General features: G+C 43.3%; 1 protein-coding gene across 1 annotated transcript; it reads left to right on the top strand.

The window, feature by feature from the left end:
- The first annotated feature begins 8,105 nt into the window (after positions 1-8,105).
- On the top strand, positions 8,106-23,536 carry LOC146176365 (uncharacterized). The gene is made up of 6 exons (XM_084580948.1): positions 8,106-8,252; positions 9,924-10,042; positions 13,752-13,869; positions 16,579-16,752; positions 19,444-19,575; positions 23,323-23,536. The coding sequence occupies exons 1-6, from the start codon at positions 8,112-8,114 to the stop codon at positions 23,506-23,508; spliced, it is 870 nt and encodes a 289-aa protein (XP_084437074.1). The 5' UTR covers positions 8,106-8,111; the 3' UTR covers positions 23,509-23,536.
- The last annotated feature ends 3,336 nt before the right edge of the window (positions 23,537-26,872 follow it).

Here is a 26,872-nt window from a genome sequence, read left to right as displayed (position 1 = left end):
CTTGTGATATCAGCGGCTTTAATAATTTTACAGCGATTTTATTGCTATCCTTGCCTCACCTCCTCACCTTTCGTCTCATGGCTTGCATGGTTTTATTCCACTGCCCCTGTAGGATGGTTTAAGCTGTTTGTGTCGCCGGACAATGTGGGAAGAGGGCTTTAATTTTATTTCTCTTTCGCCCAGTCTAAAGTCTGTCCCAACAGGATACTCATAGAGAGAGAAATGTATTTATTAAGGGAAAGGCGGAGAGGTCGGCCTGTGATAAAACACCCTGGCCTGCTACTCTGCGCTGCGGAAAAAAGGGAAATATTCATAGAATCTACTATCATGTCATCTACATTTAATGACTGTTTTTTAAGAGTTTATTGTATATTGCTTCTTCCTAATCAGCATATATGTAGTTTTTTTACTCTACGGAAAAATATTTTTGCTGATCAGGAATATGCTACAATAAACGCTTAGAACACCATCGTGACAGTGTGCAGCGTGTGCTGAAAAAAAATCATGTAGAGAGAGTCTGATGAAACCATGTAGTCCTAAATCGAGGAGACGAAAGTGCGACCACCGCAGCAATGCATAAAAACTGGATGGTGGGCGTGCTTCTTTCCTTATGCACTAAATAGCATTTTCGAATTTTTAAAGGATAATGCAAGAGTGGATATAAATGACAAGCGTTTCGAAAGCCCTTATACTACCTGTAGCACGTGGTTTGTAATAAATTATTTTCAGTGCGCGGTGACCTACACTACGATGTGTACCTCTTCTTTTGCACAACTACGCGTATGTGTTGAGGTATGCTGTGGAGAAACCTAACAGCTAAATTTGATTCCTCTTTCATAGGTTACGTCTGGAAACCCAACTCCGACGTCAGCAGCGACCACCATGAGTAAGTGAAGGGGCCGTAAATGCGTCAATTTGCGCTGCCAGTCTAGGTGTCGCTGCCATAGGCGTACATAACTGCCGTCAGGCTGGCCCGCATTTCCTGCTGGTGGGCACCAAGTAGGAATATACGCAACTATCTGTTCCCGCAAATGCCATTTTCATCACCCAAGGTGTTGAGCTGGGCGTTGCTTTACAATGTAACAGTCCTTAAATCTAAAGTCATATGTGTAGTTTCTGGCTTGTTAAGAAGACGCTTCCATTTTTATTAGGACCTCACGGACAGTGCTCATCAGTTAATGAATCCAGGACATTTAATATAATCATTTGACATCCTATGGCTAATTTCTTGTTTCAGAATTCATGTGAAATGCCGTGATCCGGTCAAGTAATTTGGAACAGTTCGGCAGTGAGAACTACAATACACATATTAGAACATGTCTAAGCCCCAACCTTAACTTTAAAAACTATGCTATGTTTCTGAGTTCAATCAGCGTTCTGCGAGTGCTTCTACAGTGTACAAGAATAATAGACGAATGGTTTTAGAGTACTACGTTAACATATATTGTCTGATATGAGTGTGTACAAATGACACCTGAGGTGCGGGGCATTGCATGTGTGCCAAGCTTCATAAGTTGCCCTTCTTTTTATATAATGCACAAGAATATCGTTTAAATTAGGTGATATCGCAGCCATCTGAGATGTAACAAAAATAAATTGTCGGTTTAAACGTAAAGCTCACGAAAAGGACAGTGTGGGGAAAGAAAAAAAAAACACTTAATCACGTTATTCTAGCTGAAGTAAAAGTGAATTGAGCTTGTGAAGTCCAGCTTTCTTGAAAATTACTTGTGTTGATTTGCAGCATTAGTAGTAAATTGTAAGAATCTATTATGACAGTATCGACAGCAACAGTGTAATCTGTTGCTAATAGGGCCAGTCTAAAAGGACAAAGCAGATTATGGGGGCTAAAACGGTAAGCATTATGCAGGAAAATAAGTGATGAACATCAGTTTTGGAGGCTAACTGCTGTTTACAGAAGGCAGCCAAGAGTTACTAGCTATAAGGTGTAAATATGTCTGCTCAGAGCAGGAAGCAACAGGACATTCGGACCAGGAGAAATTATAGACCAGGAGAAAGAAACAAAGTGGACAAGTTGGCACGCACTCCCAGACTGTGAATTACGTTTACTGGCATCAATACGGAGGAAATATGTAGCAGCTGCATCTCATGTTTGACCATGACGGTTAATACCATCAACAGAGGCCCTTCATACTTAACCATTCAATGGACGAGACACAGGCTCCTCTTCTTTCCTGTGTCTCGTCCTTTGGCTGGTTAAGTATGAACGCTTACCAACGTGTCCAGTGGCCCTTGTTGGAAGATTATCTTGACTTTGCGGTACCTTCGGCAAACCGGCTTTTTCTTAGCTTGTGTGGAGCCCCTTTCTACTTCAGTCATACTTCCGCTATGATCGAGGCCTCCACAGAACATAACCGTAGAAGAAATGTGTCTGCGTGTGTGATTGCCTCTCTACAACTGGTACCCGTTCTCCCAGAATATGTTTCCTGCCCTTTGAATTGGCGTAACCACTGCCAGGCGTGGCTAATTGGTATATAAATACCTGCAACAACCAATAATTTGGTCATGAATAAAACCTCTTTGTTCTTTTGAAAACGTTCATAGAAATTAATTTTTTGACATTGGTAACTCAGCGCCGAATTGATAGTTTTGTGCGTTCATTTCCTTCAATGTCCTACAGCATACGTCTGTACCCGATGCATTGTCAGGGGTCAGTAAACACTGGTAAAATGGGTTTCTATGGAAGACATTCCGTTGTTATCTGCGTTGTTTAAATGGGGCGCTATAATTTCGGCGCTACAGCAGTGTTGCGCCAGCGGTCGCCCCGCCCAGAATTTAAATTTGGACGGCAATATGTAACAGCTTCTTCGAAGAGGTAGTAAAATGGTTACGGTTCACTGCGCATAAAAGGAAGCTTGGGATGATACAAATGCGTAAAATGCTAAAATATTTTATATCATCCGTTTTTAAAGTGAATGAGGTATGGGTCATATCAAATATTCATTACAGTGTTGTCAGGCGAAAAAGCTCTTTTGAGCTCATTTTGTGAGAAATACAATTGCTCGCCCGTCTACTGTCCGGAATACCCGTGTTTGAACCCGACCTCGGCGGCTGCGTTTCGATGGAGGCGAAACTAAGAGGCTTCCGTGTTCTGTGCGATGTCAGCGCACGTTAAAGTTCCCCAGGTGGTCGAAATTACTCCGTAGCCCTCCACTACGGCTCCTCTTTCTCTCTTTCCACTTTAACTCCTACCTTCCTCCCTTCCCTTACGGCGTGGTTCAGGTGTCCACAGACACAAGTGTGACAGATACTGCGCCTTTATTCCTTGTTTTTTATCTCTTCATGAAACATCACAACTATCCCATTACATAAACTTGAGTACACCGTTAACCTTGAGTTTGGCGCTCTTTGGCCTGAGTCGCCCTTACGCCATTAAAATTCATCATCATCATCATCATCATCATACTGCGCCTTTCCCTTCCTGTGAATCAATTATTATTATTATTATTATTATTATTATTATTATTATTATTATTCGTCTCTGGCTGGTTCGTTTAGAATAGCGGCTACAATTTGCGCAAAAATGGTCCTTACGATAGAGTCATAATGTAAGTGTATACTTATAAGGTGTATTATGACAATTGCTCCACAGACACTGGACATGAAACATGAGCGAAGATTGAACTATGGCTGCGGCGGAAAATTACTAATGGGGACAGTCAAATAATGAATACTACTTTCTTAATGTGACTAACGTCGTAAGGCGATTCGGACTGTGAGAGACGGCTAAGTATTAGATTATTTCTTCAGGGGCTAGTGTGATGAGCAAAACCCACACTAACATTTCATATAAAATATAAATACCTCACATCATGCCGTATTCAACCTCCAAAAGCGTAGATTGATCTAAAACTGCGACTGAGTACTATGAAACACGCTTACCTAGATTACCGATTCAGGGCGCATTTTGGTGGCCAGGAATTTTTCTTTCCCTCTATTTATTGTTCAGCATAATGCTTCCCACTTTGTGCTGCCAGACGTTTCTGAGAGCAGCCTTGTATTTTATTGATTTTAAGAAGCAACTTCGTAACGTTAAGGAGGAGTTAAAAAGTAATTCTCTTTCATGTTGCTTGATTTCATTTTTACTCTTTTTTGTCATGTAAAAGGAAAATAAAAAAATAATATATTCTCGTGATATCTGAGCTCACGTTGCCGAGCAAATATCGAAACATTATTCGCAAAATACTTCTTTTCATAACACAATCTCTCTGCAATCTTACATCGCGATGACACGTGCAGTCACGAATACTGTGCCCTCTACGACGACACCCACTACGACGACAACTACGACCAAGAGGCCTGCTTACCCACCCCCACTATTGTGTTCTGTGGGCTTCACAGCAGTGGCGCATATCGACTATCCGCCGGACGGCGCCTGTGACATCCTCATTTACACGCACGTGAAAGTCGCCCACAAGGTTATAATCGGCGTGGACGAGCAGCTCAGCTACAGCGCGTTCAAAAACAAATGCAAGCTCTACACGGACACAACGTGCGGCCTCTCCTTCGATGTCCGGTTCGTATTACAAAACCAACATTCTTGGTATTTTCTGCGTAGATTTTGATTATTATTAGGGCCTGGGAGGTGACTGTGCACATCAAAAACAAGGGGTGTTTGGGAATGACTAGAAATAAACTTTGAAAATAACGGTAACCAAATTTGGCGGTCACCGATGTGTCCGGCAGAGCGAATTATAGTTGGAGGTCGAGTTTGGTACGAATCGGGCCAAAATTCGTTCGTGGGTGGGCAAAATTTCGTTGTGGTTCGGGCAAAGTTTTAAAGTTGCCATCACATTGCAAATAAACGAAGGCCAAATTCCCACTACATTGGACTTGATTTGAAGGACACGTCTTTGCGACCACGCGGAACAGCTTAGCCAATCAGAGCTACGGCATAAACAAGATCGGACAAGATTACTGGCCGGTCGTGGTGAGTGCATTAGTGCTTTCGCATTAACAGGCGGCCGCCTTCGGTGTACGTGACAAAGAGTGACATTTACATTGTGCTTGTTCACCGTGCTTGCTGGCATTGATATGAGCTCTGGTCTCGAGTAGCTCCTTTTGAGATGTAAGAGGGAGATCCTGGAATTGAACAGAGTCCCCTTAGATCCCGAGGTAAACATGCCATCGGTAGTCCACGCATGCATGTTCACACTACTTGCTTAATGAAATTCTTTGTATCTATGTCCAGTGGTTTTGCACATAAGCTAGCTTCTTACTACTGTATAAAGATAAAAATAGGTGAGAAATGGGTGCGCAAATCAGGGCATCGGGGATAAATTGAGTAGCAACGTTTATGTTACTCGAGCGAGGACGCGCAAAGACAGCCACAAACCAAAGCCATTCGAGCTCTTGCATCATACTCTCAAAGGCGGAGCTTAAGTCTCCCTTTTTTTTTATCTCGATGAGTTGCCCTTCTGAACAGTCTTTAGGCCTTGATAACTCTCCTTGATTGGTTTTGCTGTCTCAGCCGTTAAGACGCTAGTAATTATGCAGGCGAAAGTCGGGTTACATATTTTTAATCCTATGGACCCTTTTCACAAGACTTGAAACGCCCCGCCGGGGTGGCGCAGTGGACACGGCGCTCGATTACTGTTCCTAAGGGTGTGGGATCGAATCCCGGCCTCGCAGGCCGCTTTTGGATGGAGGCAAAAAGCAAGGCTCCCGTGTGCTGTGCGATGTCAGTGCACGTTAAAGAACTCCAGGTGGTCAAATTTCCGGAGTCCTCCACTACGGCGTCTCTCTTAGCCTGAGTCGCTTTGGGACGTTCAACTTCACAAACCGACCAACCACAAGTCTTGAAACCATTTGCTCGGCAGAGAAAGAACCCTTCTCTATGGCAGCGAAACCTGATTTGGGGGCAGAAATAGTGTGCAGTGCAGAAGGCGTCTATAGTGACAATAATGGCCATTTCCATCGACCTTCACGCCTCTGCCTCGTGTTTCTGTCGCAGTTATAAAGTTGCGCCTTCTCTGCGAAGGCAGTGGCTGACAGGTGCCATTCGTAACCTTTCCCCGCCCCTACTTCCTCTCGATTTTCAATAGAGAATGAATGCTGCTTGCCAGATTTGTGCATGACAACAGGCTTGATATAGAAGTGTACTGCACTGCACCCAACGTCTGCCCCAACGATGGGCAGCGCCGCCATGGTAAAAAGCTCTTTCCTATGCAGAAAAGCTCACTTATGGACTTTTGCAAAGAGCCTATAGAAATATTGTCCCGCTCAGAGGAACACGTGCTACCTTGTCGAATTTTTTTTTGAGACCAAACAGACAAAAGCATACATCTGGCAGGCGCCAGATAGAGGTTGCGGGACCCGTCCCAGACTGGTGGGCGTGTTTTGCGATACGAGGGCATGAGACCACATCCCGTGGACGTCCCGTGGACGAGGTGGCAAGATATGAGTAGAACCCAAAGCTTTTGGATTCTCACTCAGACACGGAGCCTTTAATGGGGTCGCGGCATGCCCTTAAAGTGGAGCATAGATGATACTCAGGTCTGTTTATGCTCTAAAATGCGCGATGTTTGGTATCCTCACTGTGTCACTTAAACGCGCTCTGAAACAGAACGATACGCCAAAATCAATATAATGATTGATTTTAAGAAGTTGTGTGATGATCACGGTTGTCTGTAATGCAACATTTGAAAGGAGATAACGTTTTACTCCAGGTGCTGAAGGCACACTCTTAATCCGGTTCCACATACGTGTTAAACAAAGTTCCAGTTATAACTGGTATTTTTTAATGCATAAGTGGAACGAGATTAAGATACCCGATGCCTTTGCTCATGCAGCGCTTCATAGAGAACGACGCTATCGGATGCCGCAAGAGGGTGCAATAAATACACCTGCTTTCGAAAGTACCGACATTGTGTACGCTTTGCAGGCAGATCGCTTGCATTCTCTCCACGTCCGCCTCTTTAATCGGGTCTTTGAGCGATGACTGCAGCTACGCTATGTTCATAGAGGTGGCGGCGAGGAGCCAGATTTTGCTGTTGTGATTCTCTGCAAGTGGTCGTCTGTTGTCGGACTGGCTGCCTGCGGCTGTTACGCGGTAGGCTATCCGCCGTATACCTGGCCAGCAGATGGAGTACAAAGCGTGCCATGTGCCGTAGCTGTGGGGGCGGTTTAGCATGCCATACTCGCGACGTTTCTTGCGCTCGACGCGGTCTCAGCAGACCTTAGCGAGAAGGTGACAGCGTGTGATATTTTGGAGCCGCGGAACGGGCGCTGCTAAAACTTCGTTACGCTACCGTCTTAGTTCCTGCTTCGCATTCTACATCGAGTTCTTGTCGCTATCACCGTCTCCTTCGGTTGCGCCCTACATTCAGCCTTTCATCCTCTGCCTTGGTTCAGTTTGTGTGTTTGATCGCCGCCTACCAGATCACTTGCGTTAGCGCTGGTCCCACAAACGGACGCATGAGAATAGTACCCGGGGAAACATGACACATTTCGCGATGAAATCGATCCCTCTCTAACACTACAGCTTTTTCCGACTTATAATCTAGGAATATGTTAAATTCAATGCATAAACGTATTGACTGACGCCAGTGTGGTGAATTATGCTGCGTACACCACATTTAACTTTTGCAGTTTCATTGGTCTCCGGCTGCCCGCTGTTGCAGTCATGCCTTGTGTAAAAGCATACAGTTTACCTTCAAAGCTGTTTGGTTTTTGTGCGATTTAACGTCCCAAAGCAACTCAGGCTATGAGAGACGCCGTAGTGGAGGAGTCCTGAAATTTCGGCCACCTGGGGTTCTCTAACGGGCACTGGCATCGCACAGCACACGGGCGCCTTGCTTTTCGCCTCCATCGAAAAGCGGCCGCCGACAATCAAAGCTGTGTTCCACTTCGGTGTTATGCCTTACAAGTTAAAACTGAAATATGGCGCATGGAGAGCTGTAGGCACTGAACGCCACGTCATGTACTTTGTATACAAGCTCTGATATTATATTACAATAAAGCCTAGGTAAACTTGCTAAATGCACATTACAAAATGCGGGTGATCTATTCTTTATTGAGCCTAAAAGAGAGCAGGTACAATGTTGATTTCCTTGTGAAAATTATTTTCTTGATACAGTTTTCTCAACCCCGAAATGTTCGGACGGACGGATATAAGTGATGAACTGACGGATCTGAGACGTACAAGACGCGTCCACCACTATGCAATCTTGAACATTATCGATGACAAAGAGACAGCCACGACCTACTCGAAGAATGCAGCTCCTATTATCAAGGTAAAACATGTGTTTTTCAATAGTGCTTTCAGACATTATTTTCATGGGGAAAGTAATATCGGCGGTTTTATTGCATTGCAAGTGATTTAGAGGCAACATGAGGAAAATTAACGACATTGTTAAATTAATTCGCAATACTTTAATTGACGCCAGCAGTCCGCAGGTGGCAACCATGTGTTTTCACGTAGTTTTATTGCGCTTCCATTGCTACCTTTGGACACCTGAGAAAAAGTATCTAACCAACCCATAGACGACGATAGTAGATGTCTGATGATGTGCGGACATATGTGTTAGGGTACCCTAGCACAACAAAAGAAATAATGAGAACATAATGATGTACCCATGGAAGAGCGCAAGTTTTACATGCGAAAGCTACAACTTCTGCAGGACTAAATATACTTAGACTTATTAGACTTTTTCTAATAAACCATAATTAGGCTTTCAGAGAACACTTACGCTAATATAACTTGTATGCGTGACAACATGCTGTGTACGTAGGCCTGTGGTTGCACATTGACGAGTATAATTAGCCACAGTAGGGAGATCCCAACAGGCTCAATATCGGCCTATGGACAACTTCAAATCTAATGGATAGAGCGATACCAATGGGCATACTGAGCCTATGAACATCTTAAAACTAATGGAGCGGCTAGCACCCACAATTGTTTTCGGTTTTACGCAGCTCACAAGATTCAGTCAACCTTGAGACGAGTATTGTGCAGCCTAGAAGTGTGCTTGCACGCTCTGCTACGCCTTTCCTGTTCCGATTTCTTTTCTGTGTATGGTTGTCATGTCTCATGAGGACTGCATTAACACAACCATCCTTGGCCATAGTGGCATAGTCGAACACTTAGGGAGGTACGTTTCAGAGTAGCCTTTTTTAACATGTAAAACGTGACGCGCCTCTGTGTAACGTAATGCCACGAAGCTCAAAATTCCGGCAACTGCACCAGCTTTTTCATGGAGAAAAAGTAAGCGCTCTTGTGCTTTACGATGTCAGCGCACATTGAAGAATTCCAGGTGCTTGCTCGAAAGCCTGACGTTAAATTAAATACTCATAGCTCCTGTAGGCAATCTCCTCTTCACATGTTTTGACAGTTTTGTGCAGTCTACCAGGAGCGAAAACACTGTGGGAAAGTCATTGGTTTAAAAAGCACAAATTGTGTTTTAAAGAAGTGGTTCTATCACCGCGTTTTTATTTTTTTCACTCTCTGTATGGTACCCTCGTAGTGGTGTCTTTAGCGGTATCTGAAAATAGGAAGAGAACAATTAGGAAAAGCGAGATCATGACTTTTAAAAGTCGTCCTACGAGCAGAGTGTACTAAAATGGAAAGGGGACATCTCATTTCAGTGTTGTCTACCTGCAGTTTTCGAAGCCGATTTGAAAGCAGCGGAATTGTATTACATTTTTATTAGCGCTCCAATCCAAACACATAAAACCAGCGTTGTTCAGTTCTTTATTCCGCAGCGTATTTAAGGCATAACACCTCTAACATACTTCAATCAACTTCCTGTTTTAGAAAATTTGAATGGTGGTTGGAAAGTAATTGTTTGCAGAGTTTTGGTCGCTTATGAAATAATGCGAGCAGGGCTGTGCTTTTATGTCTCTTCTTCATGATCGTTCCTTGGGAGCCAATAGGTGCTTAAAAAGAAATCCCAATTCTTTTGCAGCTCTTACGCAATATGCTTGGAGAAGACAGAAAGAATCACAAAGTCATTATTGGGGTAGGACTTTTGCTCTACGCCGACAAAGATAATTCGATCTCGCAACTCGTTGAGAGCACAGCCACGTGAGTATTTCACTGAAAATTCGTAAAAATTTAGTCATGTTCACTTCAACTTTTCCCTTTAGAATATGAAAGAGCACTGGACAAGTGTTGAGGGGGAACTTCAATTCATAAGCTGAGCAAGGCTTCCTCCTCAACCTTTCTGCCCAGCTCTTTCATGCCGTGTAGCCAAGTTCTTTCTCTCCCTCTAAATTAGATCCCTTTACAATAACAGTCCACATTTGTTGAGACTAGCCGACAACTGAATAGATGCGAAATCGTTACGGTTGCAATAATCGCACACTGAAAGTAAGAAATATGCGAATTCAGTCTAATGGTTAACCTGTCAGTACTCGTTTTTGCACAAATTATTCACAACATCTTGCTGGACCATTAAAGAACGGGTAGGAATTCGCGTTCGCAATGGGCATATTGCGTAATGGTAATCCCATGAGGCCAAATGCGGCCTGCTTATGTAAACGACCAATTTGGCTTCCTAAATTACATTTCTACATCGTAGTATATGCTAACATCATAGCTAGCCATACAGCGATTTAGAAAGATATTTTTCAAACTATTGGCTACATTGACAATATTATAAATCTTGAAATATATGTACATTATGAATGACTTGTTCATGATTGATATTATACATGTCTTTATACAATGACCTCCCCTACCCCTCCCTCGACACACCTTAAAAGGAGAACCCTTAGTGGTGTGTTGAATAAATAAAATACAGTCACATTGCTCTTCAAAATACTTCCTTTTCTCCAATAATGTTTCGTGCACTTCCACATACAGAAGGCTTAGACCGTTATTTATGGCTAGAGCCCTTCACTCCACGCATTGCTTATTTCGTCTTTGGTCAATGCACTCAACTAAATTAGCCAATCACAGAGAATTTGTACAGTTGGCTGCATTTCATAGTGATGACTTTGGAAACCGGCCTCAAGTTTGAGGGCGAGAGTAACCACAACCACCATCCTCTCCTTCCGTCAATGTTAGAAATGCGCTATGCCTTCCCCACATATCCTATCCCTTACAAAAAGCTTAATGAGTTTCTGATTAAACGTTAATTACATTTCTCATCATGCACATTAACATTTCTATACATTTTCTTGATGCATATTTAATGAGTTTCACAAGAAAGTTGGCCACCGTGTTTCTGGTTGGTACCTAATGTGTGCATTTCTTGTGTGTTGTTCATGAGTGTTGACCAATGAGCGCCTCATGGCTTTCACTTTTGGATAAAAAGTAAAAGCTAAAACATAGCGAAGCACCTCAACTACATTAAAAAAAGCTAAAAAATAAAAGAAATAAAACTAAGCGAAAATAAAACTTACCCTGTGGCGCGATTTGAACTTGGTACCTTCACTCCGTAGCTTTCTACGCTAACCACTCGGCCACTCGGGGAACTAGTAACGTTGGTACCGTATTTGCTTCTTATGTCTGGACTGCATTCATAAGATTGGGACTTCATGTTTCGAGCATGTTTCGAAGTGTACAGGCCATTGCGGCTGCTCTAACAGTTACAACTTCTTGACCATTAGAACTTGCATCTAATGTTCTGGATACCTATGCGCACTATTTTGTCCACTGGAGTCATTTTAACATGTCGAGTTTGGCATCGTTGGCAAATTTATCAGCGCTGGCTCTTCGGTGGTTGCTACCTTGGGCGTAATTTTCGCTGAACACGGAGCTGTAGCACGAACCTTTAAGGAAAAAAAGTGCGACCAAGCTTCAATACCGGCAAGCGCAGCAGCGCCAACACTATTTTACTGGTAACTAAATCTTATTTGTATCAAAACATTTCGGGAAGCGATGCGATGACTGAGAGCTCGGCTAATCTATACGCAGAGCAAGAAGGAGCTCGAAAGCTTAAGAAACACGCAAAATATCATGCATTATAAAGAAGGCATTGCTTCTCGTGCCCTGGTCGCGCACATGCTCCCAGGACGGTCCAGTTCCGAGGCAACGCACGGCTCAGGTTACGTCCGCGCGTCTTCGTCGGCACAGGCAGGGTACCCCTGCTGGTCTTTCCGAAGCGGCCTGCTCGCAGGTTCAAGGAGGCATTGGAAATAAAGCGGCCGTGCGTCCGTTTGCTTGGAGGCGGTGTGGCAGTGCGTCGGTTCGCGTACACAATATCCTTGCCCGTAACACCCTAAAGCATATTGTCCAAACACAGCACCCCTTCGCTTCGCAAGAAGTGATTCGCAATGGCACAAACACCCAAGACTCAGGGTGTAAGCGTGGTTTGAATGAAACAAATGTCAAAAAAGTTGTTTTTGTTTTTACAGTGCATGCTAAACAGAAATGAAAACATAGTAAAGTATATACATTCGCTTAGTGATGTATACTTTCACTCATTTGAGAAAGTCAATCTATTTCCACATTAGCTCCTATACAAAAATAGTGTGTTTTCCAAGCACAAAACGTCTTGCGTAATCTCAAATGAAAGTCTGTTGCGGATCTCATGTTAAAACACATAAAAGTTGTTTCTTAGGCAACATCCTGCATATGCTAAACAGAAATGCAAACATAGGGCTCTGAAAGTGTGCAGTTAACAAGGAAAGAATATATATTCACTTAGTGATGTATACTTTTCCTCATTTGAGAAAGTCAATGTATTTCCACATTAGCTCCTACCCAAAAATACTGTTGCGTTTTCCAAGCACAAAACTTCTTGTGTGATCTCAAAGGAAAGTCTGTTGCGGATCTGATGTTAAAACGCATCTAATCTTGAATCTCCATTGAATGGTTGATGACTCATCAAAAACACATTACGTGCGTAACAGAAATTCAATATCTATTTTTGTAAGGGTATACCCTGGATACAATACTCTTAACACTCAGCAAATAGTTATCAAATTTCGCTTGTTATTTGAGGGTCCCCTCACCTGCCATAATCTATTTCGCACATCATATGAGTACCGTGGTTATGATTTTATTGAGATTTTGTTAAGAGCATATCGCTTATAAATGCACCGTAATTTTGCTTCTGATCCCACCATTATAGTGTGAGTGATCAGACTTTTAATGCGGTGTAGAACCAGGAAGATGTTCTAAGTGTGACTATCTAACACAGCTCAGTAAATTAATCTCACACAGTCAAATATATATTTCTGATCTTGAAAATAAGCGTTCAGTCTTAACTGGCAGAATAATGCACGTAAAGTTAGAAGAGTGTCTTTACGTATCGACATCCTTATTGAACAATGATAATATATCTCAGAAGGAGTAAAGGCTTGAACGCAACTGTATGCTACCAGTTTTCCGTTCAGACCAAATGTCCGAATTCAAGTTTTTGCTGCACAAAAATAATGTGCAAAAATAAAAAAAGCTACAAAGGTATTTCGTGCTTGCAAATGCAAAATTACTTACTGAAAATTATTAGTTGCTCTTCTGGTGCTGTAATTGATCGCTGTAATCAGTTACGTTTGAAACGGATGAACTGCAAATAAAGCCGGCTACATAATTTTGTAACGTGTACCAGAGTGATTGTGACTGGATATTTTTTGTGCAGTGTCAGAAAGTGTACACTTGTTTAAGAACTTTCCGCTAGCGATCTTTTTCTGTAACCCACAGATAACACAGGCAGCTCCGTTTACCTATGCGTTGCTCTGACAATTTCGAATCACAAATTTAGATTTTGATAATGTTTCCTTGTGCAACTCCACACAAGGCTATTTATTTCAATATGTCTGAAAAATTCTGTTTATGTTTTCTTCAGGAGGGATGTAGACATTGTGGTGATCATCACGAGCGTTCTCTCGATGCCCTTCCGTCTGCCTTGTACCACTTTGCCGCCGAGTGCATGGAAAACCAAGACAGACATGCTACTTTCAATGGTGAGCTGAGACTCGAAGAGATCAAATGTGCAAAAGTACCTAGCATTGTCTGGCAGGGCACCACAATGAGAAAAAGAAATTTTGTGGAAAGTGACGCGCACGCACGCACGCACGCACGCACGCACGCACGCACGCACACACACACACACACACACACACACACACACACACACACACACACACACACACACACACACACACACACACACACACACACACACACACACACACACACACACACACACACACACACACGCACGCACGCACGCACGCACGCACGCACGCACGCACACACACACACACACACACACACACACACACACACACACACACACACGCACGCACACGCACACGCACACGCACACACACACACACACACACACTGAGAAGTTCAGTACATTTGTTAGAGAAAAATATTAACCACAAAACGGTGAAGCTTGCCCTCCTCTCATTTGATAAGTGCCGTCGACCCCTTTGTCTGCGTTTTTTATCGATGGTCGAATTCCATGTCTTGCCAACATATCAATAGACGTAGTTATTATACCGTTAATTTCTTTTGAAGTCTATTAACGGAAAGGGCGAAACTGAGCTCAGCGGAGTAGCCAAATATACAAATGCAAGAAGACGAATTGATCTACAGAATTCAGGAAAGTCGCTACCACAATCAAACAAATGAACAATTTGAGTGTTGAGGGGAAAATACATTTATTATAAATTTTTCAGCGCTTTTGTTATAGTATTCGGCGTTGCGCAAAGAGAAAGAATTTATTTTCTCCAGTAGTTGACAGAGCGAAATGTTCCACAAAGAACAGAAGAAAATAAGCACTGATGCTTATCAACAGGTCCCAAAACCACAACCGCTGGACGCGGTGCGCATTATTTACTGATTTCGCTGTCCAATGAATGGGGAGTCTCCCACGATAATAAAAAGCGTACTCTATAAAAGCGCACTCTATAATAAAAAGCGCACCCTATCTATCTGATCCTGACAGTCCACCATCGCCCCACTGAACTAAAGCGACTTACACTGCAGACACAGGACTGGGCTTCGCAGACGCTTGGCTGTAGGCCGTAACCGAAGACGCCGGGCAACACAGTAGACACCGCCTATTCGATACGGGCAAATGAATACACTGCTGAAGCAGACACGCTCGTACGCTTCGCGCACTCGAGTGCCGACGAGCAGCCTCCGTCAACAGACGCCGCCATAACCTGAGTTAACGACGCAAACCGAGGTCGCCAAACTCGGTTTGCGATAACCGTGGTTAGGGGTGTAACCATGGTTTGGTCTGCCGTGTAAATGGGCTAACCACGGTTTCGCGTAACCGCAGTTGCGCTAACCGTGGGTAACTGTGCCCGTGAAAAGAGGGTATTACCTGGAACGCCTTCATACTGTCTCAGATGCCCCTTGTCAGCCATGCACAACATATATGTTGCAATCACTCTGTATCATCAGAAACCCTGTCTATGCTGTTCTAAACGTAAGGGTTCAGATGCAGGAGACTGTACATTCAAGAAGGTGAAACCCTGCAAAACAGAAAAACGAAGTTGCAAGAGCATGCTCCTTCATTTTCAGTGGTATGCCTTTCTGTTGCCAATTTGGCCATGGCTTCTGTTTCGATCTAAATTGCGTGCAAAAGCGAAACTACAGGGGGAACACGTGCTGTAGGCCTTAGCAAGTGTTTCTCAACAAGCGCAGTTTTATGATTGTGCCATAACGTTTCTCTTTGCCAATGTAACACCCCTCCCCCTGCCAGCCCTCTCCTGCCTGGGTCCACCGCGAGTAGTATTCTATGGCGGCTTTAACTATATGCGGTATACCCGCTGAGTGACCTTTTCATTCTGAAGAGTTTTACACTTCGCAAGAATAAAACATTGCCGTCAATACATTCATAATATTATTGTGCAAAATATCCCATATTGCTTATGATTACAAGGCACGTCAAAGAAAGATGGACTTAACATACCTTACAGTTTTAAATATAGCGCAATAATTTACAAGGGCGGCAAATAACGGATATGAGCATTAACGGCCAACAGTTTATTTTAAACTACTAGGGCGTAATTATGCACGATGTGGCTAGACTTTGTGCAGGCTAAATAACTGCTGCGTTCGCGTAATGTCTGTCAACTTCGTGCATAATTGCTGACTCTCTCCGTAGTATACAGCTGGAAATTAGTATTATTCAGTGTCGTTTCTCCTCCTTGTCTAGTGTTGTCCCACTTTTTGCCATGTGTTAGGAAAACGTTAAAACGTCCACTTTTTCAATGTTTTTTACTCATGCTCTCATGCGAGGAAACATTTCTTGTGTTTTTAGAGCTGCCTCCACTCTAGGCGTCAGTACGAGCTCCCAAATAAGTGGTGAAGTTTACATATTAAAAAAAAAAAAACCTCAAGGACCTTTGTCCCGAAATATGATGGGCGAATTGGCTTCTTGTTCAAGGAAAATAACGAGAAGTAGGTGTGCCTACCGTTCAACTACATCTTTTATGTTAATATTCTTGCATTATCGTATATGCAGGTCGACGATCCTTTCTATTCCTGTTTGTGACCACCAGACCTGCTCTATAAACATTAAAAGTTATTTATTCTGCGTGGAATGAGAACCATGCCTAGTATTCTTTTATAGAGCTACGTAGCTCATAAGTTCTCAAAGAAAGAAACACGCAGGCCTAGAATACGTAATAACTGATCTGGGTGTTTCGCAGGAGACCGCACTTCCAATGGCTCATTCCAACTTCGGAGTAAAAGGCCTTACTGTGGCATTTTCCTTCCAAATGGGTGTACTTCTCTTTACAATGTCCAAGCACAAACAATACAAAGTGGCATCTGAAGCCATGTACGAGAGATGCGAGACACGGCACCTTTCCGTCTACACACAGGTAAGTGGCGTTAATTTGTTATTTTTGGAATTAACTTGCTACCCGATTGCCAGGATCTTCTCATGGCTCACACAAATTATTATGGGGCTGCATCGCTACTAATTGGTTTTCGTGATTTCTCATTCCCCCGGCGCAATGAGAGAAACCTGTTTTAACATTTCAATACACTTTTATGAAACTTAGAGGGTCTGATGGGAAGAGTGCTAGCATGTATAGATCCCTAGGTTAGTTTCTGGTCTGCTATGGCTATCAGCTGAAAAAAAATAATTACAAGAAACTTAGCGATTAAAGTATTGAAAGACGAAAGCCTGAGAAGCCTCATCTTGTCTAGTGTTCCTGCCATCTGCAATACCACCTTTGAACGCGCGCCAAGGAACGCCACGCGACAAGAGCGATGGCACACCATCCAAACGCATACTTGGGAGAAAGTGTGACAGCTACTGCGCCTTTCCTCCAGAAGTCTCATCTTGTCTAGCGTTCCTGCCATCTGCAATCCCACACTTGAACGCGCGCCAAGGAACGCCACGCGACAGCCGCCGCAAAAGCGGGACACACTTTGTCCACTACAGTATTAGCCATAAAAGGCTTTCGCCTTAGAAATAGAGGGTCTCTGAAAGCATACCCTTCCTATCCTATAATTTGCCTCCCCTCGTTAGCCTTTTGTCGGCATTCTTTGCAAAGCTACAAATAATTGGTTTACAGGAAGGAAAGGCACAGTATCTATCACACTTTCTCCGGCAAGTGTGTTTGGACGGTACTCCATCACTCCTGCCTCGGGGCGTTCCTTGGCGCGCGTTCAAATGGGGCATGGCAGATGACAGGGACACGACCTGCCTAAGCCAATCAGAACGCCGCAAAAGCGGGACACACTTTGTCCAGGACAGCATGAGTCATTAAAGGCTTTCGCCTTAAAAAGACAGCCGAAACTGAGCGGCAGCTGGAATGCAATCGGGTCGGCTATAGGGACCCCTACTGGTCGTAGTATAAGTTGAACATGTTCTCTTTGTAGGGTTGCGCATTGGGTTGATGTGATGTGTGCGTCGCTCGTACAAGCATGTACAGGGTCGTCCACTTCTAGCTATAACAGAGACACTGCTTTCAAATCAACATTACGTACGAAACAGCCACATATCGATGCAAATCGGTGCAAGCACACAGGGATCCGGATGTGCTGCTTCACATGGCCTGCCACTTAGCTTTATTGTGCGGCCGTGTCGAACGCAATAGCGCTTTGAAAGCGGTGAGCGTGTTACAGCTAGAAGTGGACGAGGCTGTACATACAGTCGACGCAGGCTATGAGACATTTTGTGGAACAATGACTATAACGGCGGCAAAGAGCGCTGAATCCTACAGCTTTAGTCGGCAATAGAGTTAAAAAATTTTTTTATGTCGTTATTATATTCTAAATGATACAGCGTCAAACGTGATGGCAGAAGAATGCGCAATAAAGGACTCCTAAGTACACACTCAACATTTGCGAGAGACATGACTGATTTCACACGTCATCCTTAATGTTTTTTCTGTGCTTCCAAGCGCAGGACATGTGTGCAACTCTTGTCTGATATCAGAACCAACTGGGCTCTTAACGTAGTTCTCTGCTGGAAAGCTAACTAAATCCCAATCGGAAAGAGTGTTAGCCAGGGGCGCACAGTTCTGTCCCCTTTTCGTTTGTGCGGGTATGAAAGAGGCATGAAGAAAACTATATCAAATTATTGGAGGATCAGGAGAGAAGTTTATCTGGGCTAAGACAACTGCTGCTAGCAGTTAAGGGCGTTCATTCCGAATATGAAAGTTTTGAAAGGTTTTGTTCAAAGTACAAAAGAACGAGTATACAAACATACAACTTCAGGGGCCAAATTAAGAGCCCCAAAAAACATAACCTAAACAGTTTTCATTTCGACATCATAACATAACTATTTTATAGACTACAAGAGAGCAGCAAGAACTAATGACAGTGGTGACATGTGATGTCACAGAGTCGTTTGTAAATTTGTGTTGCTCTGGATGCAGTTAAACTAATGCATGTTTCTCTCGTCGCATATTGTGCTTAGTCCTACAAAATCTGTGCAGCGGAGAAGAGATGGGCAGGTTTCTAAAGAAGAGAACGGCTATCTGCGACCACTTGAGAGCAGTTGCACCCTCGGATCTAGATTGTATTCTTATTCTTATTTTTTTTTATTCATACCACAATAGAGTCACATAAATGGCTGTGGAAGGGGTTAAGTCACAATAGAAAAATGTAGTCGTAGTGACGCTCAGAAGTTCGACGTGTAAAACAAGAATTAGATTGCATATGCTGAAGGATTCAATAAAACAGGTGCACACTTTGTGCATTTGCAGCCTGCAAAGAAAAGCAAATCAAACATCAAACATCTAGACAAGCGTAGAGGGTGGAGGGGACTTTGTGCTTGTGTTTTATAAAGCCAAATTCACTATTCTTTCTTTTAGAATGTAGTTACAAGAACGCAAGAAAATAACAAGCTCTTGAGGAGTCTTTATATACTTACATATTGGCCCAGAGCCGTCAGCTCTTGCGAGTCCGAGTAATAGACTTTAAGCTCTCAGGATGCGCGCAAGGGTGTTTCTGCTTCACTTTGCGTCCCATAAAAAAACACTTATGCTTGTTTGTATTTGCATAATCAATAAAAGGGAGGTATATTATAATGCACGTGCTTTATGTTCCTACTCTAGGCGTGCGAAGGCGCTAAAGAAGAATTGCACGTGGAGAAAGCCGCCGCTTCTCTTAATGACAAACAATCCCAGGATACGACCAAGAAAGTTATTTTTCAGACATTCGAAACTCAGCAGAGCATGAAGGACAAGGTGAGCCATTTTTTGCTAACCTAATCATAGTGTTTAGGCGTTAGAAACAACCCTTTATATATTGCTATGGCAAACAAGAGCGAAAAAAGACGGCATTGGCAAAGACGGCAACACGGCCCCGCTACCATGAATGCCTACCAACGAACCATCTACTCACTTTAATGCTTTCTGCAATGTTGCATCACTTTTTTCATTGTCTTATCAGATGGTTCAGTAATTGTGCTTAACTAAATGTACGTGAAAATATTATTTTCATTCTGAGGATTCTAACACTTCTAAGCTCTAAGAGAAATAGCAATGACAAGAAATGAAATCCCCCGTTGTAACAGTTGTTGTAGTCCGAAGCGTCTGCGCATTGTTATCGGCAGTGCACATATATAACAGCACTTGCGCCGCATTCCCGTTTCTCTCGTGCATTTATTCTACACGTTCCCGCAAGTATTTTCAAGCACACATAGCCAATTTGCTGACTTTTCCTACCTGGTCTTTCGGGTATCCTTGTCTTATCCCCGACTACCATCCTATCGCCAAAGAGATTCAATATGGATTGTTCACATGGCTTGGCCCCTCTGGAGTTTCAAGAATTGCAATAGCTCACCACAAATCAAGCTTCATTAAAAGATATTTTGTCTTTTAACTAACGGCCTGGAAGTCATTATTCGCGCTATTTGCAAATGGTCAAGGGCAATTTACTCCGTCATTGCCTAAAACTGTCCGGTAGCGTTCTTTAACAGTAGTTGCTTTGACAACGTCCAGCAGTCGTTGCGTGACGTGAATAATGTACAGGCTGTTCCACACTCAGAGGGAAACTGGGAGCGTGTAGCCGCTATGATATGGAAACCACTGCCTTCTAAGGCCACCGCCATAGGCGGCCGCAAAGGCTTGCGTGGAAAAAGCAGGTGGCCGTGCTTACAGTGCATGGTAATTTACCGCCGATTCTGTCATGCTCAAGCGGCTGAACGGCGCGAAATGCGGCAGCTAATATGATATATAAACTATATATATATATATATATATATATATATATATATATATATATATATATATATATATATATATATATATATATATATATATATATATATATATATATATATATATCATATATATATATGATGATATAAACTGAGCCTCAGTGTAGGGGAACAGTGCAACGAAGGTGAGATATAGACAAGGTATGTGGGGGCTCGTATATATGTCCAGTATTTGCAGCGGTGTTCTCCTGCAATCGGTTTAAAACACCTCGCTCAAATTTCAAATTTACTAAATGCCCTGGCACTCGAAATGTATACATGCAATGTTGTGATCAAGCTTGATTAGCGCGTCCAACAATGGCGTCGAAGAACGATCACCACACACGTTGATGACGATGATTCACCAATGAGGATGGAGTTCACGTGAAACGAATGGGGATGGTGAGTAATCACAGGTGTGGATGAAGGTCAGTGTAAGTACTGCCCCCCCCCCCCCCCCCCCCCCCCTCGACGAAAGCGGCCTTTCTGATTGCAGGAATTAAAAAAGAAAAAGGACGGCGGGCAAATGGCTTGAGTCGAGTCACATGCACAATCTCAGTGCTACTACAACAATGGTCATTAAAAGGAGACGCTGGGGCTACTCGGTAGTTCACTGGTGAAGTTCGTTCGAGCACTGTGTATGGACCGATGAAGCAGCTGTGAAGTTTGTCAGACGAGCCTGGTGGGCGGGTAGGCGTTCAAAGCAAGACTTCCTCACCGGGATTGAACGACACCTCACAGTGAGAGGAGTCTTAACTGTTTTTCCGTGCAGTCTGTGTTGAGCCTGGCAAGTTCGCGACAGTGGGCAGTACGTGAAGTGAATTGTTCATAGGAGGGTGTGTCAGAGAAAACAGGTGCAGAGAAGAAGGGGCAGAATGTAGGGAAGCGACCACAGACCAGGAAAAACGGAGAGTAGCGTGTCGTGCGTTTAAGTGCAGTGTTTTACGCGAAGCTGACAAAAGGAAGCAAGTAATCCCAGTTACGATGATGAATGTCGATGTACGTGGATAGCATATCAGACAGAGTGCGATGGAAGCGTTCGGTGAGACCATTCGCTTGCGGCTGGTAGGCGGATGTTGTGTTGCGAACATGTTTGCGGCATGAAGAACTTGGGCCATGATTGCACTGAGAAAAGACTTGCCGCGGTCGGACAGGAGAGCACGAGGGGCTCCGTGTCGCAGAATATAATTTCTCGCAGAAATAATTCTTGGTATCCCCGCAGCGGAACCAGACGGTATGGCTGCAGTTTCGGCATACCGGGCGAGATGGTCCACAGCTGTTACAATCCGACGATTTTCCGCAGCAGTCAACGGTAAAGTGCCGTATAGGTCAATTCAAAGACTTCGAAAGGTGAAAAAGGGCAGACATATTCTGGGCATTAGGCACAGAAGTCTGGGACCTGTCACGTTTGTGCAAAAGTTCAGGAAAGAATAGCGAAAGTACCCAACATTTTGAGAAAAAAAAATAACGCTGCCAATAAATTGCAGTGCAAGCAGCCCATTCTTTTCAGCCGGAAAAGTTGTTGGAGCGCAGTGAGATGAAGATAACTGGTACAGGGATGCTTCCGATAACAAAAATCCTTTCTTCGAGCCGGCTGAGTTTGCTCCCTATAGATCACAGAGGTTGGACGCATGCTCGGTCCCCCAAACATTACAAATTCGAATCGGGGAAAATAATTTGGACACCTATTGCGAATCCCACCTTAATTATTCGATACCTACTCCGAAGGTAGAGCAACTGTTGCTTAATCTATGAACAGCTCGTAAATGAATGTAATCCAAGCGATCAGCACAATGTGTGCGTTCGCATTGTCAGCAGTGTTATAATCATGCCTAGAACTGGCGGTATGAGCGGACAACCGGCAGAAGAGTGGTCGGCAAGTAAATATGAAGTTTATGACGCATCTTGACGAGTCAAAATGCCCGCAAACTGCAGTTGGGAGCCATGAAAGTGTGATGCTGCTTTTGCAACAATAATTCACATCTGCAGGAGGCAGATGGAATATTCCCGAGAATAAATTGTTCGTAGTGTGAAATGTTTAGTCAAACCATGTTTTATATATAATTATAAGTTTTTATACAGTTTACAGGGCCATAAAAAAATACAGTGACCATAAAGTTAGCCTTTTGATGCAAATATTGTATTTTGCTGTTTTTAGCTGGTTTTTGGCATCCTGTCGCGGATTCTCTCACTCTGGGCCCGATGATAATCAAAGTAGCTGTAGAGAAGTAAATGAAATCAGAAGTCTATCTGTGCAATCGCGATCACAGTTCAAGAATGAACCTGAAGCACGCTGCTTATACGGTGTTATGATAACCTTTTAACTAACTAAATACTTGAAACTTAAAAACTAATCAAATATACGGAAGTATATGGTGTTTTATGGGAAACAAATATTAATGTTATTTCACTTTTGCCTGTTTTAAACTTGTGTACCTTCAGATATGCAAGCCATAACAGCCTAATGGCGCTTATTCTCCCTGTTTCATGTTATATCTTTTCATGTCGGAAAGTCTTAAGTAGCTTAGCACTTACGAAATACTTTCCTCCCCAGCGTTTTCTAGATACGCCTTGCGACTGAAGTGTGCAATCTTTTCTCCTTGCATTCGAGGAATTTATATCAAGTGGTCGTAAAGAATTGTACATTTACTTATGAACCGATTTTCATTTACTGAGTGCGTAAATTGATATGCAGGATACGCGCTTAGGCTCGGCTTGCCAAACTTCCTTGCAGGCTAAGCTCGTCATGGAGTCGCCTGGGGTCCGGGCCAACATGACGTGGCTCTTATTCAACGTGCACCTGACGGACGCAACAAAGACATGTCTCACCGAGGGTCCTTTCCAACGTGTGAAAGCCTTTAGGCAGTTTTTCCTCAATGAATGGAAGCGCTTGCGCTCTGATGAAAAGCGTTCGGCATGACTAGCATGTGCAATGCCTCCTTCTCAATAAAGCGGTCTCTTAATGTATTACTGCAGGGGACCCAAACCTGTCTCATTTCTCTGCGTAGCGCGGAAAAGAAACATAAAAGTAACGTGTCAACTTTCATATGATGTGATATCTTAATTTGTGAGGACTTACAGACGTCGGCCTTTTAACCTTGCAGGCTTTATTACTCTTTCATTAAACCGGCAATACTACAAGTCCGACAAATTTGCCAAAGACATTCATCATTGAGAGGTTTCGTGTTTTGTCGAGAGTTTAAGCAATATTTTGTGAAGAAGTCGCCATGCTTTTACCAGGTTGCTAAAGCAAAAAAAAAAGTTAAAAACGAATTCAATTCGATACCGAAGATGAACGAATGCCTGTTGCAGTTTCTAGAGTGGTTGGTACTCAGCGGCAAGACAAGTTGCCACCTTTGATCCCTTCTGCAATCTAGGCGGACACTAATACCTCAGCGATACCTTAAGTTGCCATTACCTAAGAAACCAAATGCTTGGACACCGTCAAATGTACGCTCGGTGTACCGAAAACTCGAATAGCAAGCGACCCAGTCAGAAAAAAACGCTACAGGAAATTTTCTGTTCAAAGGAGAGAACTTCTGTGACATTTTTTACAGCTACTATTTTGTAAGAATATAAATTTCTGCTGTAGCACCATAAGTTTCAGTATGTAATATAGAACTACAGACCACACCAAAGTAATACAGAAAAAGAAACATCTCACGAGTTTCATTTGACTGCAGAAAATTTTGATGTTTACGACAGTTCTAAAATTATTCTGTAGTATGGTTAACCCGGTTCTTAGCCTTTTTTGACTGGGAATTATTAAGGAGTTTGCAGCCTTTCTAGGAGTACACCAAAAGAATCAGTCTAGACTACAGGTTCAGCAAAAAAAAAAACAAGAAACGGCACAACACAGATTCATCAAAAAGAAAGTCATGATACTGCCAGTATAGAGATATCAAATTTAGGAAGCACGCCTAAGAATTCTTGGTATTTGATAGTCCATGTTAAGTCAGAAGTGATTTTAACCCTACTTCAATGTAAAAAAAAAACAAAAAAATTCCTTTATGATTTACCGGGAACCTGTTATGACAAAAGGGATATATATAGTGACATCAGAATATAGTGTAGATAGAGCGTGAATGTACTACAGACCTACAGCTTACAGAAAACTGCTGCAGAGAAAACAGAGCTACAAAAATGCACTACAGGAGACACAAGTCTGGACCGAGGAAGCTGCAACCAAAGCGCAAAAATTTAGTATCGCCCAGCAGTCTCCTACCATATTTTTCGGGTTGAAAGTAGGACTTTATTGCTTTCATGTGTGCTAGAGAAATAAGGTGATAATTCGCCTACATCGTGCTTCCGCCCCAAATTCGCGAGACTTACGGTCCACGCTTTTGTCCCCGATACTAAATTATGCTGAACTGAAGAAACTTCTGACGTTACGATAGCACTACAGAATGTTTTGTCGTATTTTCGACACGATTTAGTTGATTTTTCGGCTGGGTTGCAGTCTCAGTAAATAAACAAAAGAAAATTGAGGGTGTGATGACATATTTCTGTACGACATCCGGGATTCACGGAAAAATGTGCTGCGCATTTGGTGCTTAACCACTAAACGTGTCAATCCAGCAGATGGTGCTGTTGACAGGTTGCCAAGCATGCTCCCAAGGGCGTCAGAGAACGTTTTTCAAGGGGGCAGGGGGCACTCGAAAGCCTTGGATGTGCGGGGGAGGGAGGACGAGGAGGAAAATACTTTAACTCAAATAATATAGACACTCCCAGAAGGACCCCTCAGTCCAGGATCCCTCTGGCTGTTTCTTCTAGCTTAGCCCGCTCGACAGCTGTAAATGATCTGCGGGTTGGGTGGCTAGAAGAGCGGCCTCCCAGTAGGAAGGGTTGGTGGTTTTTTGGCAGGATAGCGGATGGGATGTGGGCATTCTCATAAATATTGGTAGAGGGTGGGTGGGGGGAGGTAAAGGGGTGCTAGGTTGGCACCAAAACATCTATTTCCGGCTGTATACGTGAAAGAAAAATTATAAAGAGCAGCCAGCCTTGGAGAAACATTGAATTTTGTTATAGTAAAAAGAAGCCAAATGCGAAAAGTTACTATCACTTCGTGAATAATAGTTAATCTTGATGCGTGCGGGTTCTCGATAAACGTAAACTGAAAAACAGCACACGACACAATATGTTCACCAATATGCCACTGCAGTCAGTCAGTCAGTCATCATTGAATACCAGCTGCAGACGTCTGGAAAGTTTCTGGCAAATTTCGTGATGACCCGGATGATAAAGGTTTGTTCTTCATCACATATTCTTTGTGTACATTCATCGTAGAAAGGCCGTACAGCCTGTCGTATATCATTGCTGAGCGTGGCCAGGCTTTATTTTTTACGCAAGCTTGCCGTAAGACATATTATAAAAACCTGTGTATATTATTTTTCGTTAGTAACCGGAGAAGGCTCCTGCTATTAATGCTGTCGGTGAGCCATTTGGAAAAGTCCTCTTCCCGTATGGCGGTTAGTCGCACTTCCTGTAGAATCTCTAACCTTGATGGCCTTGTCCCTGCACAAGTACACAGCAGGTGGCGAACATCCACTTCTGCAGCTGGTGTGGTTCGGCCATGGGTTTGATGTCTTCTTCAGATTGCCATCGGCATGTTACCGACGGGGTAAGGGCAGTCCCAGCTCTGATCCTTTTAAGAAAAACTTCCTCCAATCTCGCTAAATTATGAGGGGAGGGGGAAAGTACACGGGGGAATGAGAGCACGCGTACTTTTCCTTAAAGATGATGCTAAAATGGGAATAGTGGAGTGGGCATCAAAAGGGAGCCTTGGGGGGGGGGGGGTGCATTAGTGTTTAGAACTTCGAGTGTGAGGTGGTCAACTTTTTTCTGCTCAGCGTTCTGAGCATCGTCTTGTGTCCAGTGTATCTGGATGCATATCTTTATTTTTTGTTATTGAGTGCGTGGATTTCCTGGGTGACACATAGTGTCTTTGTCACTTTCTTCAATTGTTTTACGGCAGCTAATGCAATGCAGGTACCTGAAAGTACATCAACCAGAGGTCGAAATGTCAGGTTTTCTTTACGACGAAGCGGAGTAGTCTTGTTTGTCGTAATAGTCGTGAATTCTCACGGAGGGAGGTCAGCCATTGTTGGTGTTTGCACCTTGACGTCGTCTTACAAGGATGCTATGGGCATAATGTACTTTCGCTTTATATTTCTTGTTGCCTCTCGTTGTTCAATTAATTCTGTCAACTTATTCAGCTGTGCAAATTCTTAGAGAATAGGAATAAAGGTAAGTTTTAGTAAGGTCGTGATTGTGCGCATTGCGTT

Source organism: Amblyomma maculatum, chromosome 10, assembly GCF_055883805.1.
Source record: "Amblyomma maculatum isolate TAMU_Amacu chromosome 10, ASM5588380v1, whole genome shotgun sequence".
In the NCBI taxonomy this organism is placed as follows: domain Eukaryota; kingdom Metazoa; phylum Arthropoda; class Arachnida; order Ixodida; family Ixodidae; genus Amblyomma; species Amblyomma maculatum.
Note: the sequence above shows the minus strand (reverse complement) of the source record. Positions and strands in the feature narration are given on the sequence as shown.

Coding starts and splice junctions, on each gene's coding strand:
- LOC146176365 (XM_084580948.1), top strand. CDS start 8,112: ATGTTCGGACGGACGGATATAAGTGATGAACTGACGGATCTGAGACGT. Junction 10,043..13,751: donor CTCGTTGAGAGCACAGCCAC/GTGAGTATTTCA, acceptor TGTTTTCTTCAG/GAGGGATGTAGACATTGTGG. Junction 19,576..23,322: donor AGCAGAGCATGAAGGACAAG/GTGAGCCATTTT, acceptor ACTTCCTTGCAG/GCTAAGCTCGTCATGGAGTC.